This window comes from Magnolia sinica, chromosome 12, assembly GCF_029962835.1.
Source record: "Magnolia sinica isolate HGM2019 chromosome 12, MsV1, whole genome shotgun sequence".
Taxonomy (NCBI): Eukaryota; Viridiplantae; Streptophyta; class Magnoliopsida; order Magnoliales; family Magnoliaceae; genus Magnolia; species Magnolia sinica.
Window position 1 is genome coordinate 52,470,919 of NC_080584.1, and position 20,844 is coordinate 52,491,762.

The 20,844-nt window shown below is 39.1% G+C and overlaps 2 protein-coding genes across 5 annotated transcripts in view; both read left to right on the forward strand.

The window, feature by feature from the left end:
• Positions 1-20,844, forward strand: part of LOC131221378 (uncharacterized) — a 125,735-nt gene that overhangs the window by 78,535 nt on the left and 26,356 nt on the right. For all 4 annotated transcript variants that reach the window (XM_058216632.1, XM_058216628.1, XM_058216631.1 and 1 more), the window contains exon 11: positions 14,412-14,483. In XM_058216632.1, coding sequence (XP_058072615.1) covers positions 14,412-14,483 — 72 coding nt within the window. The remainder of the gene's footprint in view (positions 1-14,411; positions 14,484-20,844) is intronic.
• Positions 8,235-10,697, forward strand: LOC131221377 (uncharacterized). The gene is made up of 4 exons (XM_058216627.1): positions 8,235-8,795; positions 8,882-9,012; positions 9,094-9,169; positions 9,249-10,697. Exons 1-4 carry the CDS (start codon positions 8,378-8,380, stop codon positions 10,484-10,486), a joined length of 1,863 nt encoding a protein of 620 aa, XP_058072610.1. The 5' UTR covers positions 8,235-8,377; the 3' UTR covers positions 10,487-10,697.

Consider the following 20,844-nt stretch of genomic DNA (forward strand, 5'->3'; position numbering starts at 1 on the left):
ATGAAGGGAAAACACACATGTCAGCTTGATCTAAAACTTTTGGAGCCCCCAATAAATTTTTAGTGGTGAACGTTTAATTATTATTGTTTCTTATGGTGCAGTCCAGCTTTGGATGTGCCTCATTTTTGGGGTCATGCCCTAAAATTATTTGGCAAAATGGATGGATGGTGTGGATATAACACATTCATCACAGGTGGGGCCCAAAAACTTTGACATGTGTGCTACACTTCACAATCCGAGTCTCGCCTAATTCAGGCCCTTAAAAAATTGTACACGAGACATATATTAACTTAAAATTTACCAAATAAATTACGGACTGCAATTGCTAACTCAAAATGCCAAAATCAAATTGTTTGAATAGTTTTAATTGTTAATTTGTGGACTTTTATTTTTTAAAATAGGGCATTTTGATTTTTTTCATTATTCACTATCCAATAAATGTCCACCAATTCATAAGTGGGATAATGGCAATAAATTGCATGAATTTGAGGCTGATTTGGGGCATAGATTGGTCCTCCAAGTCAGCCCCAAATTGGCAACGCCATCTACCTGAATTTAATTTCATTTTTTAAAAGAACTATTGGGAGAAATGATATCAAATTGTTAAGTATATAAATTAGATATTTAGAAAATTAAATATATGAATTTTGTAGTCAAATTCAGGTTACCTGGTTCAAAAATTAATCAGACAGTCCGATACAACTTCTCACATAAGAGTGGACCGTTACACCACCATAAACATGTTCCAATTTATAAATGAATGCATATTTGGTATGCTTAGAATATTGCGGATTTAAACCATATTTTTTTCATATTTTTTTGGCAAAAAAAATAAAAAAATTACACTGTTACGGACCGTTATGCCCCCGTATCGCTGTTACACCCCCATATCCGTATCGGTATCGGAGGGCACCGTTACGCCAATCGATACCGATGCGGGATACCTTGATTGCAGCTCTGTAAAGAAGCACCAGACGTAGGGAAGATAAAATCATTAGACTTTTTGGAAGAGCCCGCCTTATCCTCCTTGGACTAAGCAGGTCGACCCTAAAAGAAAGTAGAAAGGGGGGACCGTGATTGTAATATCCTCGTAGGGCCTTCGCACGTGATGTCTAAAGGCACTCGTGACATGTCGATATTTATATTCACACGTGCCGGTGACTCAAATACGACAAGTGATCCAGATGTCTCTACTGCATGTGCCTCTCCAAATAAACCTTAATGGAATGTGTCACCCTCCGAGAGCGATCCCGCCTCTGATCCCGATCCATGACAACAAAGGCAAATAAGTGGTTCTCCTTCAGGCATGTGTTTAGGGTCTAGACCCCGACTTGCAATGTCCTCGCTTCCTTGGCTTAGAGAAGCTTCGAACGCCGAACGGAAATCCTCTCCCAGGCTTGGATGGGAGGATACCTCCGGTTGTACTCCCGCATCCCAAGGAACGACATGCGTCTCATCTGGGTTAAAAGTTTCCCCACTTACCACTTTTCCAACAATGAGTGCTTGACACGTACCCATCTCATCAACCGATACTTCTGGGGAGCAAATTGATGGTGCTCCATCATTAGCTTCCAGAATGCCACTATGGCTTCTTGCTGATGGGTCTGCCTCCCTTGCTCTCAAGAGATCCCCCCAACATGGCACTTCCTCAGCTACAACTTCCTTCTGGATCAACATGACCACTCTCCTTTCACCTACAAACGTAGAGATATACTTTGGAAGTTCAACGCCCTTCTTCTTCCGCACCCAAAAAATAACCACTTCCATCTCCTCTCCTAATTCCGTTCTGGGATCCTGCTCCAAAATCTCCCCCATTCAAGAAGTTGCCGTAGTGAAGAAGTCCTTGGACCAAATCTACAGCAGGACCGCCCAAATCAGGCTCTACACATCTTTGTTTCCAAAGATGGAGAACTTTTGTAAATTAGGACTACACATCCTGTAAAGGATCTTTATATACCAGCTTTTTGGGATCGTGATTGACGTTTGAGGTTCCCTTGTATTCTTTGCCCGCTTTGCTGCTTTTTTTAAAAATAAAATTCATTACCTTTCAAAATTTTTTCTTCCAACTCCAAATGTGTAAAAATTGTTGACAGGTCATTTACCCATGTTGAGGGAATAGGTACCATCAATGTCTCCTTCATTTTCTGTCTTTTGTCTTTCATGTTTCAGAATTGTCTACCAATGTATGATCTATTAGCAGACTTACCTGGGCACTTAATTGTAGTGCGACCTTCTTTCCTTCTGTGTATTTCAGGACTTGAAGACTGGACAAAAGATTGGAGTTGGCTGTAAGCATGATGGGACTTTACTTGTTTGATGCCTTGAATGATGTTAAATCTGCTACCGGGCACATGTGGCGACAATTTAAATATGGATCATGTCATGTACTCATATGATAGATTAGGACATAATCCTCTTCCTAGCCTGAAGTTACTTGTTCCTTTATTGCTTCCTTCTAACAAGTTGAGTAACATTTTGGGCGATTCCTATCAGCTTTCAAAGCATTGTCGGAACTCTTGTCCTATCAGTTTGAGGAAAAATGGTGATGTTCTTACTCAGATGGTTGAGGTCCATCTCTACTTGTGTCTGCGTTGGGGTACAAATACATTGTATTTTTCATCAATGATTGTTCTTTTCCAACATGGATCTATCTTATGAGATATAGAGATGTAGTTTTCTCTATCTTTTAGATCTTTTGTAAGATGGTTCACACTCATTTTGTTACAAAAATCGTAGTCTTGTGTTTGGCCAATAAGGGCAGTATATTGTATCTAATCATCAGACTTACTTATTGGACCATGGTGTTAGGTCTCAAGCTACTTTTCCATACACTCAACAAAATGGCGTGACGGAGAGGATAAACCATCATCTCTGTGACGTAGCTCATGTCCTCTTTATACAGATGAATGTCCCTAAGTCGTTTTGGGCTAATGGAGTCCTTAATTGCTTCTTCTTCAATAAATCTTAGGCCCTCTAGAGTTTCCAGTTGAAAGGCTCCTGTTTAAGTTCTCCAACTGTATAAACCATTTTTCCTGTACATCCCGAGGTGTTTGGTTGTGTATGTTTTGTTCATGTTTTGAACATTCATCTGAGAAAATTGGATTGTAAAGCAGTCAAGTGTATTTTTCTAGGCTATTCAAGCCCTTCAAGTGGTTGCAAATTCTTCCTGCCTCGTTTGCATGGCAAATAATTTATTTCAATTAGCATTGCTTTCTTGAACATGTCTAGCAATTTGCTCTTTGATCTGACAAATGGAATAGTCAATAATTTTGCCACTACATTTTCTCAAACAAAGGCTCTTTGATCTGGACAAATGGAACAGTCAATAATTTCGCTGCTACTTTTTCATTTTCTCAAACAAAGTGACAATCTACTTCAATTTATTTGGTTTGCTCATGAAAGACCAGATTAGTTGTGATGCATATGGTAGCTTTAATTGTCTCAGTGAAGGGGAATTGGCGGAGTATCACCAAAACCCATTTCATGTAAGAGATAACTTTAATGAGTTCGCTTGTTATATTTACTATGCCCGATACTCTACTTTTATAGATGATCAAGCAACTACAGTTTGCTTCTTGCTTTTCCAAGTTACTAGATTCCTCCAAAAGTAACCACTTGTAGATATCCTATCGTCAGATAACCAGTGTTCTAGTTATTGGCGAATTGTCGATAATATCGACGATAATATCGGTGTCGCCAGCACTGCGACACCGATACCCCCTAAATTCGTTTCTCTGCCAGTTGTCGGCGAAATATCGGCAACTTTTTTGAGATGGGCGATATTTTCGGAATCTCGACTGTAGCCACCAACCCCACAAGAAAACTGTAGCTACCTACCCCTCCCTCTTTTCTCTGATAAATATCGGGAATATCGGGGAAAAAAATTACAAACTACCTGGTTAATCGGAAGTCGGAACCGGAGCTGGAACAGGAGCTTCTCGATCGACAGAGCCGGTATGTGTACGCGAAACCCCTCTTATCTCGTCATCTCCCCTCTTTAGGGGTTTTTAATTTCTTCCTTCAAGCAAAAATCCCTCTCGCACTAGGAAATCAGATTTCGTACTGAACGAAAATGGCTCTCGCAAGTCGCACTGGGAAATCGGATTTCGCTGAGCGAAAATCCCTCTCGCGAAAACCCCGTGAATGCGAAAGCTTCTCTCGCCCTGGGAGGAGAAGGGGACGGATGCACTGGTGCGACTGAGGAGTACGCTCCTATCGTACCGACTAAACTCAGTTGGGCCTAGTTTGATTGTATGTGGTCTATCTAAGCCGTCCATCCGTTTTTCCATCTAATTCAAGGGGATGAGCCCAAAATTGAAGCATATACAAAACTTCTGTGGCCCCCAACAATTTTCCAACGGTAGGCGTGCAATTCAACTGTTTCCTGCGGTGTGGTCCAGCCATGATATATGTGGGCCCCACCATGATGTGTGTATATTATCCACTCCGTTCATCCATTTTTACAGATCATTGTAGGGCTTTATCCCAAAATTGAGATGTATAAAAATCTCAGGCGGACCACACCATAGGAAAATAATAGTAATTGGATATCCATCATTTAAATCCTCCTAAGGCCCACTGTACAATTTATTTGACATCCAATCTGTTAATTAGGTCATACAAACCTAGATTAAGGAAAAAAACAAAGATCAAGTTGTTCCATAACCTTTATGGCCCCCAAAAAGTTTTTAATGGTCAAAGTTCATTCAACACTGTTTCTTGTAATGTGGTCCAATTGAGATTGGGATATACCTCTTTTTTTTTATAATAATATAAAATTATCTATAAAAATAGATGGATGGGATGGATGAAACACATACCTCGTGGTGGGGCCCACAGAGCATGGCAGGGGAGTAGCCAATCCGTTTCCAAAGCTCAAGTGAGCCGTACTATAGGAAAATGTGGTTAGGCAAATTCCTACCGTTGAAACCTTCCTGGTTCAACAGTGAGGTTTAAATGTCATCCATACCGTTAATAATGTTGTTACTATTGGGATGAACTGAAAACAAAAATATTGACATAATCAAAACTTCTGTGGCCCCACGAAGATTTCAACTGTGGACATTTAATTATCACATTTCAGGATCACTTGAGCTTTAGATACAGTTCATTTTTCGCATCAGGTCCTAAAATGAACTCACAAAATAGATGGACGGGGAGGATTTTTCACAAACATCACAGTGGGCCCCACCTGAGCTTGCAGCACAGGAAGGAAGAGTCCCGCGCTGCCGTTGAAAGGGGAGTGGTTGGAAGCGGATTGCGTACTGCGTACAGGCAGCATGCTAAGCGTGCTGTGTAAACTCTGTGGGGTCCACCGTGATTTATATATTTTATCTAGTCTGTCCATCCATTTTACAAGATAATTTTATGGCTTCATATAAAAATCGAAGGATATAAAATGCTAAAATGGACCACACCACAGGAAACAGTGTGAATTGAAGTTATACCGTTGAAAAATTCTTGGGGGCCACGGAAGTTTTGGATCAAGATTATATTTGTTTTTTCCTTTCATCCATGTTTTTTTGATCTTATGAACAGTTTGGATGAAAAATAAACAACACTTTGGGCATAGAAAGGTTTCAACGGTTGGAAATCATTATTTCCAATGTTTCCAGTGGTATGGTCCACTTGAGATTTGTATTAGATTCAATTTTGGGCTTAACGCCTAAAATGAGATGGAAAAACGTATGGAAGGTGTGGATAAGCCACATAAATTCACAGTGGGCCCAACTGAGTTTACTCGGCACAATAAGAGCGTACGCGGTACGCAACGCGATTTGGGGTGGATTGGTTACTGATAAGAGCCGCAGCCAGAGCCGTAGCCATAAGAAACGGACTGGCTACGGCCCCTGCCCCCCTAATGGTTAGTGGTCGGTGCTCTGTGGGCCCCACCATGATGAATGTGTTTCATCCATACCGTCCATCTATTTTCCTACATCATTTTATAAAACAATACTATAACTGAGGTATATAACAGTCTCAAGTGGACCACATTATCGAAAACAGTGTTGAATAAACTTCAACCATCAAAAACTTTTTGAGGGCCATAAAAGTTTTGGAACAAAAATATCTTTGGTTTTATCCTTCATCTGGATCTTTATTACTTAATCAACAGATTGGATGTCAAATAAACAGTATAACTGTCCTTAGGCGGATTTTAATGGTGGATATCCAATCACTATTATTTTCCTGTGGTGTGGTCCACCTGAGATTTATATTCCTATCATTTTTAGTATAAAGCCCTAAAATGGTTTGTAAAAATGGATGAACGGAATGGATGAAACATATACATCATGGTGGGGCCCACAAAGCACCGACCACCAAACGGCCTAAACTTTGACTCAGGCGCGGATTAAATACTAACAAGGTCAGTGGCCAATGGCCAAATGGCTACTGAAGTGACGTCACCAAGCTCTGTGGACCCCACCATGATGCATGTGTTGTATCCATACCGTACAACCATTTGTAGACGTGGTTTTATGGCATTACAAAGAGAATAAGATAGATCTAAATTTCAAGTGGCCCACCACAGAAAACCGTGGGAGCCGTCACACCCACCGTTGAAACATTTTTAGGGCCCACAGTGATGTATTTTTGAGATCCATACTATTCATAAGTTAATATGGAGATAGATGAAGTGAAAACAAAAATATTAGCTTCTTCGGAAACTACTATGGCCCCTAATAAGTATTTAACAGTGGACCGTACAATCACAACTGTTTCCTTTTGCATTGTCCACTCGAGACTATATCTGTTTCATTTTTTTTCAAGTACTCTATAATTAAATACAAAAACAGATGAACGGCGTGGATATAGAATAAATGCATCAAATTCCCAAAAATCAGGATGATCAGTTAAATAAATGGGCTACACCAGAGGGAACAAGTTGGGAGATAACGTCCACCCTTTATTTACATGGACCCATCATGTTGTATGTATAAATCACAATAGGCCCCATAAAGTTTACTTAGTATGTAATCTGCAAACTCTTTTCTCAATTGTAATTTATATGAAATTTTGATTTGATCGAACATCTTAGCCCTTGAAATGATTTGGGCTTATTACACTGAATACTAGTCGATGCACTTTTTTTTTTTGTCGATTATTGCAAATTTGTATACTACTAGGGAGCAAAATGTCGTCTGGATCGGGAAAAGGAGGAGCAAGGGACATTGGATGGAAACACGGATGACCAGTGAAGGGGAATAAATATGGGGTCATATGCAACTATTGTGGCCAAGTGATACGGAGTGGGGGAGTGTCTAGGCTAAAGGAACATTTGGCAGGGGGATACAAGAATGACTGTCCAAGTGTAACAAGGCTAGTGAGAGAGGAGATGAGAAGAGTGTTGACTGAAGCAAAGTCACGCAAGCTGCAGCAAAAAGATTGGGAGAGGGATATGAGGGAGGAGCTACGAGGCACTGGACGGAGCCTAGGTGCTATCGACGAGCACGATGATGACGACGATGAGGGGATCGTGTACCCTGATGACTGTGTTACAGCTCGAGAAAGGAGTAATTTTAGACAAGTGATTCGTGAGTCTTGGGCTTCAGAGTGGGAGGGGGAACAAAGAAGACGGATTGATGAAAGTAGGCCGTCGTTTGGGACGTCCCGACATGAGGCTGGTGGGAGCAGTAGACGATTTGAGGGAGGCAGCGGGCATGGCCTACAACGCATGCAAAGCGCTCGTGTCCCAGATGCACCCATCGCAGGCGTTAATCAAAACAGATTAAAAAATATGTGGAGCAAGGGGCTCAGGGAGAAAGTGGGTGGTGCTATATCTAGGTGGTTCATCTCGATCTATGTACCGGCAAATGCAGCAGCCAGTCCTCACTTCAAAAATATGATTGAGGAGGTGCAGCGTGCCGGGCCCGGCGTGAAGCCTCCCACGTCACAGGAGATTCTTGGCGTCTACCTTGATCGGGAGCACGAGGAGATGCAGGCTTGGGTACGTGGACTCAAGCCAAACTAGAAGCAGTATGGGGTAACAATCATGTGTGATGGGTGGACAGGACCCACAAAATTATCCATTATCAATTTCATGGTGTATTGTAGAGGACAACCGGTTTTCCTCAAATCTATTGATGCATTGGCCAGAATAAAAGATCATGAATACATATATGCTCTCCTGAAAGAAGTGATTAAAGAAGTTGGGTCCCAGAATGTTGTCCAAGTTGTGACGGACAATGGCAGTGCGTTCGTTATGGCAGGAAAGAAATTGATGCAGAAGTTCAATCTCTACTGGACCCCGTGTACGGCACACTGCATTGATTTAATGCTCGAGGAGATAGGCTAGAGGGATTCTGTCAGGAAAACCATCTAGGATGCGAGGAAAGTGACAAACTTTATATACAATCACTCATGGTTGTTGGCTGCAATGTGTGAGTGTTGTGGAGGGGACATTGTTAGACCAGGCGCAACACGATTCGCCACGAACTTCATTGCACTTGACAGCTTATACAGGCATCGTGTGGATCTCAGAAATTTGTTCAGATCCGAGAGATACATGGAGTGGAATCAGAGGAAGACTGACGGTGCAAGGACTTGTTCGAATATAGTGCTTTCCGATTCCTTCTGGGATAAAGTTCACAACGTCGTTTCCTTCCTGCATCCGATGTATAAGGTCCTACGAGCCGTAGATAATGAGACGTGGCCTTCGATGGGGTCAATGTATGAGCTTATGAGAATTATGAGACATGGGATAATGACTGCAATCCCCACTTCGTATCAGTGGGTGATTGATATCATCGATCGTCGATGGACTGGGACTCTCGAGCATCCACTCCACCAAGCTGGTAAGTTTGTTAATACAATTCAGTACTTTAAGCATCACTTCTGTTTGCATGTTAATACAACTGAATAACTAATATTCGGGTTTTAGCATACTACCTGAATCCCAAATTTCATTATAAACGTCGGCTCCATGAGAATCAAGATTTGACGATGATTGTCCACGAGGCGTTCGAACGATTGTTCCCAGAATCAACAACGCAAGCAGATTTCGGTAACCAGGTAATGCAATAAAATTTCTTCCTTATAGCCTCTAGAAATATGGGTGATTAAAAATAATGACCTGTGAATCCATGTTTACAGTTGTTGCGGTTTAGGGATGTGAGGGGTACGTTCTCATCCACACTAGCAAAAGCATCGACTGAAACGATGATGCCGTGTGAGTATGGTAACATAATTAGGTAATTGCATTTTTCGTTTAAACTTCAAACTAAAACAAGCTCCTCATGGATATATAGGTGAGTGGTGGGCGATGTACGGAGTCGACACGCCAGCACTGCAGTTATTGGCAGTTCGTGTTCTCGCACAGACTGTATCCTCCTCACCGTGTGAGAGGAATTGGAGCACATGGTCACTCATACACACCAGCAAAAGGAACATACTAGCATATGAGAAGCTGCAGAAGCTCGTTTACTGCCATTACAATATGAAGTTAAGAGAGAGGCAGTTGCGGGTAGACCGAGACATGGAGGAAAATCAAGACCCGTTAGACCTATTGTCTATAGGTAACATGGCACATATAGGTGATGATGATGAGGACCCACTTTATGAGTGGGTCAAATCAGCTGATTTAGATGATGCGGAGGGAGGCCCTGCCCCACAGGTAGCCGAGGGAGCAGCGGCTCTGGGTATCGATGTCGATCAGGTAGTAGAGGAACAAAAAGCGGATACAGACTCCTTTGATCCTTTGGTGAGGAGTTTGGCACGTTCCAATCAGGGTGAGGAAGCATCTTCACGGCCCCCTCCTCATCATCAAGTCGTAGTGAGTGATGATGATGATGAGACTCAACCCCCACTTGACACTGGTCCTGGGGATGACGACGACGATGATGACGGTGATGAGGAAGGGGACGGAGGCACCGACACTAGTATAGGTGGTACTAGTGGGGGTGGGGGTGGCAGTGGTGGGGGGTACAAGACAGCTCAGAGCCAACGATCCGTTGGCCAGTTCACTGAGGAGCAGAGCTTTGACCATGCCACTCAGGACGAGGATCATGGATCTCGTCCACCATCCAGGGCGAGAGCATCAAAGCCCAGATATATGTTCGAGCGTCGTTCAAAGAAGAAAGCCGGACGTGCCGCGGCTGATGCTCTCACACGCAGCTTGTCATCTATGGACATAAGTTCAGATCAGGAGAGCTCCACCTCTGTCCCATCTTATGCTTATGGAGGATATCACGGGTATGGCCATGACAGCTCTGACATTCAGTCACGCTCATCTACCCATGGGTACAGGCAGTTAGAAGATAGTTATTCAAGTCATGACCCTTTAACAGGAGGATATTCGGGGTACCCATATGACTGGCAGCAATACTATCAAGGAGTCGGGGTTGGACTTGATCTATTCCCTCAGTACCCTGCTCAGGAAATGTCGTCGATGTATGTTACGCAATTCCCACGTCTAGGCGTACTCGTACAGTTTGGGAAGGATGACTATCAGAGGTACATAAGAGAGTTCCTCAATTGGTACGAGTAAAGGATGACCTGAGAACAGTACTGTCAATTTGTTGGGCAGCAGTACTACTCTCAACTGCCACGGGATCTGGACAATGATTACGAGCCACCTCGTCACTCTATGTGGGGATGAAACATGGCCAGAAATGTGTATTTTTTTTCAATTCATTTACTTTTGCATGCCTTAATTGTTGTAAGCTTGCATTTGTATTATATAAACTAATTTTGGTTACTATTTGAGTGATTTCTTATGATAATGCATACTTTTTGGCCCCCATTAAATGAAAACTTCTAATTTAATGCATTCTTTTTGCAAAATTCTCATTCCTGAATATGTAAATATGTGTATTTAGGCATGTCCTGAAGTTTCACTAAAAAATTCCATCATTTTCCCCATATTTCCCCCTTTTTCCCTACATTTCCGGTTATCAGCGATATTATCGGCGATAACCATATTATATTTTTATCTCCGGCCAGCGAAACTTGTAGCGAGACCGACAACTCGAACACTGCAGATAACCAGCATAATCATCATCACAAAAGCATTTGATGTTCAAATGACTCTGATCAGAGTACAATAAACCTTTCTTTGGGGTAGACTTTCAGTACTAGAGTATACTTATACATCTTCAAGATGATGAGCATGAGGGACATGCATAAACTGCTGACCACAGTTACTACAACAAAATCAAGCCAAGTAAAAATCGAGTAAATTAGTCTCTCCTTAGGTTTGGTAAATATCTAGATCGTTAAGTATTTATGTCCTCTCCTCCCCCAATGAAGACTGATTGACTTCAATAGGAGATTCTGTGGGTTCTGCGTGTAGCATGCCTTAGCAGTAAGAAGATTAAGAATGTACGTTGACAGATGAATATGCCTTGCTTAGATTTGGCAACTTGAATCCCAAGAAAATGTCTCATGGGTCTGAGATCCTTGATGTCGACACTTTTTTGAAATATGATTTGACATTTGTAATCAAAACATCTTTTGTCCTGTAAGCATTATATTATGAACCCACACAACTGCCACAATGATGCCACCATTCTCCCTTTTGAGAAACTCTGAATTATGAAATGTTCTCCTCTGGAAGCTGAATCAAGTTAGGACATTACTGAATTTTTCAAACCATGCTTCAACCATAAATAGCCTTTCTCAATTTGCAAACTTTGCCACTTTGCTCCTCAGGAACAAATAGTTGTAGGAAGGCCACTTTCCTCTCAAGATCACCATGGGAAACCAAATTCTTTATGTCAAGTTGATGAAGAGGTCACCTCCAATTAACAGCAACAGTTAAGAACCAACACAGAATTTAATTGGTCATTGGAGTAAATGTCTCCTGGAATTCAACCCTGAACTGTTGGGTAAACCCTTTAACTAGGTTAGCCTTGTATCTCTTATGGAAATGTCATATTTATGTATAAGTGTAAACACCTGTTTGCAACCCACAATATGTTTCCCTTTTGGCAATTCAACTAGCTCCTATGTCCTCTGTTTTTCTAATGTTGCCAGTTCAGCAATAGCATTTACATTCTTTGCAGGAATAGGAACAACAAAAAGAAGTGAAATATATGTATGAAGTGGAGGTGAGATGCTCAATAAAATTGCTAATAGAACAACGGGCTGGGTCAAGATCTTGATTGATGTTTTGGACCAGTTCCATTTAAGGCTGGGCTGGGCCAAGATCTGTCCAATCCTGGCCTACAAAGTAAAACTATGGCCAAGCCCAACCCAAGGCTGTGATGGGCAAATAGGCTTGAGCCTGGTCCGTGATGATTATACACAATTTGAGCTCGAGAACAGCCAGAGATGGGGCCCGACCATCCACTTTTGTGCAAAATATGGTCTGTTCACTAAATAGTGCCCCATCATGAATGATACAACCAAAATGACCTTGAAATCCCAAATGGATTGTGCTGGGCTGACGGACTCATAAAGGAAGCCCAAGCTTGGCCTGTTTATTATACAGGCTTTAATTTTAGGGGCCTGCTTGGCCTTGGGCCTAGTATTCCGATGCGTGAGCCTGACAGGCCTGTTTGGCCTGTTGACAGCCCTAGTTCTGTTGTCTAATGATAAATCTCATGTGAGATCAACGGTAAGCTTACACTATGAGGCTCATGGGATCGGTCAAATGGTCACTAAGTCATAAGATCTACTTTTTCTAATTAGTTTTTACAGTTAGAGTGATGACTTATTTAATAAATTTCCTTTATTGTAATTTTGTCACTTTTTTCTTCTTCTTTCCTGTGCCATTTTTTTGGGCATCAAATGATGTTGAAATAACAAGTAAGTGATCCTGTTTGATTGGCTATTGGATTAGCTTTCAAATGAGCCCAAGATCATGCAATTCCTATGCTGTTTTAGTAAGTTATGGCCAATTTACAAAAAAAAAAAAACATATGGTCATGATAGGATGCAAGGAATTTTAGTAATTTTCTATTATATTAGGATTTTCTCATCCTTAATCCTATTTAAGGTATATTCTCGGACATGTAGAGGCACGTTATGCATTGGAAATGGAGAGTGTTTTGAGTTTTGGTGTTATTTGCTTTGTAAAAAGAGAAGGGGGGCTTATGTGATCTCTAGTTCTTGGCTAGAGCATTGTGGGTTCTCCTTACAATCTTTTTTACTTTTTTCTCTCCTTTCTTTATTCCATTTTCACCTCCCGTTACATTAAATTGGTATTGGAGCATGCTTTTTTCCTTGGGAACTTGAGGTATTTACCTTAGTGTTCTTTTTCCCTCTTCCCTTCTTTCCCTAGTGTTCTATTCCCTTCTTCCCTTCCTTCTTTCCCTTCTCTCCAATTCATATACCAAAACCATTGTGATCTCTATTTATTGGCTAGAGCATTGTGGGTTCTCCCTACGATCTTTTTTACTTTTTTTTTTCCCCCTCTTTTCATTAATCCATTTTCATCATAGAAAAATACATTTTGTAGATTGGGGGCTTAGCTAGTGTCGAGAAGGTCCCAACTCCGAACACATGCACATAACAGAAACATACAAACACCCTTGGAGGAAGAAAAAATATTGATAAATTGGGTTTTTAAACTTTAGGGGGCACTTGCTATCAGGAATTGGAATTTACATCCCATGAATCATATAGGCAGCGGTTAAAATTGCTTCATTCCAATAGATTTTAGTAACCTTCATTCTCAACAAAATGTGGCCTCCAAAAGATAATGATTCTTTCTTTCAACTACATTTTGTTGAGGTGTATAATTGCATGATGTTTGAGATTCTACACCGTTTTCTGCATAGTAGTTTTGTTAATCAGGGTATAGATAGAGAGCATTGTCAAATCTGAAAAAAACTTTATTTTTTGCATCAAATTGTTTGTAAAACATTTTTACAGTGGATGCAACTTCATCTCTACCATTTTCATAAGATAAATCCATCTAACATGAGAACAATCATTAATGAAAGAAATGAAATATCTTTAACCTAACACAAGTAATTATGTGTAGGGCACCACACACTTGAGAAAATAAGGGAAAAACAACTAAACTCTTACTATTATTGGTTGGATAAGATATTCTAACCTGTTTTGACAACTGTCATGGTTTACCTTGGAAATTCGCATCACTAGCAAGTAACAAGTTTATTAAGAAAAAGTAATTGAAGAAAGTTTAGTAAGAAATGATGTAACGAGTATGCCACATGTATATTTGTTCCTCTGTTAATAGCAGGGGACACGGACATGAACACATGACCCATTTATTGTCTCTAGCAAATACCTTCATGACCACAGCCAATGTGCTTTCTCATTCTCTAGTCCTGCATAGCACGGTGAAATAGAAAGAAAGTGACACTGCAGGCCAATTGGATGGAAAGAAAGTGACATTGTAGTACAGATGTTATTGTGATAGAATTGATAGATAGCTTATATAATCTGCAATACCGGATTACATTCCCAGGATTATTAATCTAATGTGTAGTGTATCTCTACAGGTTCGAAGGAGGGTTTTAGAATTCATGCTAGCTGCATTTCAACGATCCCCAAATTTCATTGCACTGCTGAAGGTATTTTATTGCATCATCTATCATATAGCATGAATGATTTTGTCACTTGGCTAGTTATCATAGTGGCTGTAATATGATATCATAAAAAAATATAATAGCAGTAACTTGGAAATAAATTTTTTTCTTTTTCTTTTTTGCTGATCCATACCTTAGGAATAATTATTTTGTGTAGGACACTAAGTATTTCTTCTTTCCTGGAGTTTTATTTGCAAGGATAAATACCCCAAAACTAATTAACATTATTACATTCTGCCTAACCAAGGTTAAGATTTTTAATATAAGCATGTTCGTCTAATGGTATATTTCAATTTTCTTCGAACATAATTTCCTTTTTCTTGGATTTTAATATGTGGTTTGTGTTATGTGGATTGTTTTTATGCTAAAAGGTCCTTTAGATGGATGATATTTGCTATTAACTTCAATGAAAATCATAATTCATTTAAAGGGACTTAATATCAGAATTCAATGTTGTTATAGTTGTTATTGTATTGCAAATCATGATAGGGGTTGAATCATGTTGAATTGCAATTCGCATCGTAAATTGTAAGATTTTTTTTCCTTTAAAAATAGTAAAATATGAGAAATTATAAATAAAGTATAAGCAAACACATCAATGATTCATTTTCCATCAATATACACCAAGAGAAATGATATATCAGGACATTATCAGTCGAGAACCTCTATAAAAGGTGTATGTGTTATGTCACTCTTATTAAAATTTAAATCGCTGCTTATTCCCGTTTCATCCTTTTTTTTTTTGGTGCAACTATAAAAAGAAAATAAAAAAGCCTAAAAATGTATCCCCTCTTCTGTCTTCATGCATCCTCTCCTCTCATCTTCATCTTCATTACCGTCATCTGAATAAGCAATATTATCTTCTTCCTGTTCAGAATCAGATAGCAATGTCTTCCTCTTGGACCTCCTCTCCTCCCCCTCTTGTCCTTTTCTTTTCTTCTTATAAGAACCTTTCTAGGACCTACGATAAAAGATAATAGTTGTCTTATGATCCTAAATATGATCCTAAAATTTAGCATAACTAATTACTACACAGTGTAGATCCTAAAATTTAGCATAACTAATTACTACACAGTCTACACTGCTACACCATTCAATGAAAGTATATGTATGTAAATTGAATGCTTGAGTTTAAATATCTTGTGATCATGAGGACTCAAATCCTACATTGCTTTCTTTGAGCTCCACAAAAAGGTCGCCCAAATCCATCTATGTATTGTCTTGTGGAGGGGTAGCTCCTCTTTCTCAGTGATATATTTATTGTCAAACTCCATATCCGATAAACGAATGTGATCAATCCCTTGTCTTACCTCTCCTTGCATGGTGCACATCAAGTTACAGATTATACTTTACAAAGATGCATAACATTTTTTTTTGGCTATAGCCAAATTATCTTCTTCGAATTAATCTATAACATAAATAGACACAAGCATATAAGTAACACAAATATGTAATGATACACATACAATTATACAATTAAAGAACACAACTCGAACTCTCTAAGAATTATTTTCACCTCCTTAAATATGCTCCAATTATGTTCACTAGCTGTGGCATTGCAATTGAGACTTAATGTATGAAATGCCAATCTTTGAAATTCTGGACTATGGCCTCCATAGTACTCCTACCATAAACTGATTATTATATGGAGAAAGTAATTAGAAATATGAAGAAAACAAAACAAACAAATTATATAAACCTGGGACCTTAGTGGATGCTGAAATGGAATTGTAATAAATTACTTAGTTTTTTTTAGTCTTCCTAGTTAATTTGTTTCTCTCTCTCTCTCTCAAACGTACCAACTTTTTTTTTTATTTTATTTTAATTTATCCATTTGGTAATTTTTATGACTTGCCCTTGAACTTGGCACCATTTTTTGTATGTAGTCATATAACCCCGTCCAAATTTCCTAATCTACTTGAAAGTGATATTCTTAGGGTTTTTGTTTGGATGCCTAGAAATTGGGGTTACACTATGAAGCCTAGATCCTTGGAACTCAACTTCAAGGAAGAGGACTTCCTCGAAGTTAGGTTAAGGTTGTTTGGGTAACAACCCTATTGCTAGATGGAACTTGTGATCAATGTTTTAAATATTGACATTATCGGCCAATATATCCCACGATATATCTTGTATTCCACCTGTGCGATATGAAATGCACACGTAGTGCCAATGTATCCCGCATGTTCGAGCTAGTGAGCGTTTTCAATTTCTGATCCTTTTTTTTTGGGTTGAAATTATGTTAGATCAGTGTCAAATGCTTATAAATCCATTGGTTCTTCATGTTTTGCATGAAAACTCACGGAGTTAAAGCTTTGATTTTGATATCCATTGGTTCTTCATGTTCTCCATGTTTTATTTTGAAAAATTCCTTCACCAACTGTCAATTGAGATTAATTTCGGAGTATTTAGGACTATTGGATGAAATGATCATTATATATACTTTAATTTCGAAAATTGAGTATAGATGATCTGATTTGGCGAAAATTGGGAAAAATTCAAAAAATTCCCAATTTCTCCCAAATTGCTTTCAATGTTACACTCCAAACATGAAATCAAACATGTATGAGCGTTGATCTACTGATTTGTTAAGTCCTTGACAATTTTCAAAATATAAAAATAATTTTTAATTAAAAATTAAAAAGTTTTTTTTTTTTTCGAAATTTCACTTCAACCAGCTGTTTATTGAGACTAATTTCAAAGTATTTATGAGTGTTTGATGAAATGATCATCACATACACTCTCAATGTTATGCATTCAATTTGAATGTAGTTGCATTAATTCAGTTAGACAAAGCATAATTAAGGATCCTATACAAAGGAAACCTATTATGTGCACTTCTTTTTTGAGATGTTATGATTTAAAACTGTGTATTAAGGTCTTTTTTAACAATCCCTAAAGTTTCATTGAAAAATTCAACCATTATCCCAATGTTTCCCCAATGTTTCCCAAAAAAGTGCGATAAATTACTCGCTACAAACGATATATCCCGTGCGATAACCGATATGTATATGTATCCCAAGGATGCAATACGTAACGCGATACTGATATTTCGAACATTGCTTGGGATTTTGTGTTTGGACGTCAGTATCCTAAAACTTATAGAGGATTAGTTTGCGTACACTTGGATGTGACACATGTGTACCATGTTGAAGAAATGTAACTGTTGTTCTATATTTGGCATATGTGGAGAGCCACTTGATGAGCGAACCTTGTGAACAACCATCTAAAAACCTTCAAATTCATAGTGGCCAACATGATGGTTGGATCGGCCTTGTTTTTCGGGTGTCTAAGTTTCATGGCAGGAATACTATTCTAGATAGGTCAGATATCCCACCTACCTGCCCTTGTGCGGCCCACAAGCAACACTTGTAGAATTAGCTTATTCTTTTTATTTATTTTTTCATTGTAAAGGAATTTGCTTATCCCTCAAGGACTTGTAGAGGAACCGGTCTCCCTTACATATGACATGTGTTGTTTGATACACTATCACACTACAACCATATGTACACATCCATCGTACACGTGCCATACACATACCTTAAGTACAATTTCTTCTAGATGGGCCCTCTTGAATTTTGGTGACCGTACAGATATTATCTTAATTACCTAACACAAAGGAGATTTCCTAAGCAAATGAGTATTCCTTGTTTATAATAGCTTTTCACTCTTTGGATTTCTGATGCCTTGAAGTAAATGAGGTATAACTGTCTTGTCTTCCTGCACTGCCACGGGGATGAAGTGAAAAAAAATAATAATATATATATATATATATATATATATATATATATATATATATATATATATATATATATATATATATATATATATATATTTTAATGGGCGAATACTTGTGGAACCTTGCCTTGCATACCACTCTCCACGAAATTGAATGATAATTGTGTTTTCTTTCATTCCTTACCACTAACAAAGTTCTTTTCTATTACCATCTAAGATAGGTCCTTTATTGTTTCTCCAATCTAGGGAAATGGTGATGACATAGAATTGATTGACATGGTTGATACCATTGTTCTAATGAGCGATAAAGTGACCTAGAAAAGAAAGAAATCTGCTTCCAAGCGGAAAGAGGCTTTTTGATGGTTTGCTAACACACAAAGGCCTAGATAGGTCCATGGGAGCAAAGCAAGCCCGCTATGCTTCCCATAACCACCCTTACTACTTACATCCCTCCTAGCCATATTCTCTACAATTCGCTTTTGAAAGGTTCTCATTTTGCCCAACACCTCCTCAAAGCAAAATGCATTTAAGATTCTAGAATTGCTCCCTATGTACATCATAAAGGATTAAATTTTGTTTCATCTACAAACTGCAAGTTGGACTCATAGAAGTTTGTCTGTTCCACGTGAAAGCTCCCAATCAATCCTATCACCATCTTTCTTAATGCCCCTACCACCATAGCAGGATAAAAAGGGGACAATGGACCCCTACCTCAACCTTCTTGACCCATGAAAGAAAACTTTTGGTTGCACCTTTGGTGATGGCAAAGAATTTAGATGAGATGATACACTCCCTCATTCTAGTTTCTCCAACCAATCCTACTATCCTACACCCATTCTCCCAAGCAAAGGTTTTAGAGAATCCCAATTGACATAGTCATATGCCTTTTTAAAATGACTTGTAAATACTAGATAATCCTTGGGCTTCCCCTTTTGTCTCTTCAATTGATGCACTCATCACTCACAAGTACACCATCATGAATTTGATTTCCTTTAATGAGCACACCATAGAAGATAGAGATAATTGATCAGGCACACAATGGAATTTGGAAGACAGGACCTAATAATGTCATATGGACTCTCAGTCAAGCTTATGGATCTAAAGTTGTTGAGACTTGTCCTCCTTTGGAATTCGAGCTATGAAGGGCACGACCATACTCTTTTCCAATTTACCCCTCATAGAATTCTACGAAGCCAATAAGTTTCCTTTTTCCACATCTTAAAAAATCTAGAAGAAAGCAGTTGGAAACCTATATGGGCCTAGGTTATTGTTTCTTGCCCAATTGAGACACTACCTCTAACACCTTCTCAATATTCCTCTCAAGGAAATTGGCATCCTCTGCACCAATGTGGTTTAAGGGAAAATTACCTAACTTGGGTCTGCACCACTTGTACAAATTCCGGCTGAACTCAATGATGGCGTTGTAATTTCTTGTCGGATTTTCCACCTTCACCTTATTCACTTGATGGTGTTGATGTATCCTTTTTTCAGCACAACACAAGCTGTGAGAGAATCTTTGTTCTTATCTCTCCTTTTGCTAGAGGATCGGTGGCTTTGGTCGCCACATGATCTTGTCCTCACAGGTCTTCCTTGTTTAGTTGTCATTCAACTTTTGTTCTTTTGGTAGTATCGCCTTCGAACAAGATTCCCATTTCTCTTTATTTTTTGGATTTCATCTTGAATTATCGCTTCTTTCTTCTTCTTCTTCTTCTTCCTTCTCTCTCTCTCTCTCTCTCTCTCTCTCTCTCTCTCTCTCTTTGGCGAGGTAACAATTGAATTGTTGCTATTGTTTCCTCTACTCTCCAACTTTTTGGGTTTACTGTTACCTTTCAAAAAAAAAAAAGAAAAAAAGAAGAAGGAAGCTTCCAATATGAATCTTCAACTTGTTCCTCCTTCCATATAGGAGGCCTTCCACCCTCTTTAACATTTTTCACAAAACCCTCTTTTCCAACCATATCAGCTCAAACCAGAAAGACGACGACCTTAAGGATCCATTTATGAAGAAAGACAGGCATAACGATGATTCTAAGTTGGTCTTGATCAATCGGGTTGTGAAATACATTGTCCCACAAATCAAGTTGTAAAATACAGTCCCCTAATCATTGGAGATAATAAACCTATAAAACCTAGTTGCAATTGGATCCTCGTAATTTTGTCTTAGATGGTGCCTCCAAGTGATGAATCAATCAATGCGCGCCGTTGCATCAGATGTATGAGTTCTCTCATACTCGTTGCCACTCTGCTGTGTCCTTTCTTCATAAATGAAAAGCGGATAAAGTGGCACTGTCCCCCAAAATACCATTCAAAATTCCACCTACTTGCCTCATGTTCCAGCTGGCTCCACATGCCTCCACTTCCACTCAGATCATTCAGGGCATAAATAGATGTGAAAACCCACTTGTGACATGTTATCATGTCCCCGAGGACTATTGAGACCAATGCTTTAAATATTGATGATATCAGCCAATATATCCTGCCTGTGCAATACGAAATGCACAAGTAGTGCCGATATATCCCACATGTTCAATTTGGTGAGCATTTTCAATTTTCGATGGCCTTTTTTTTTTTTTTTTTTGATGAAATTATGTTAAATCACTGTCAAATGGTTACA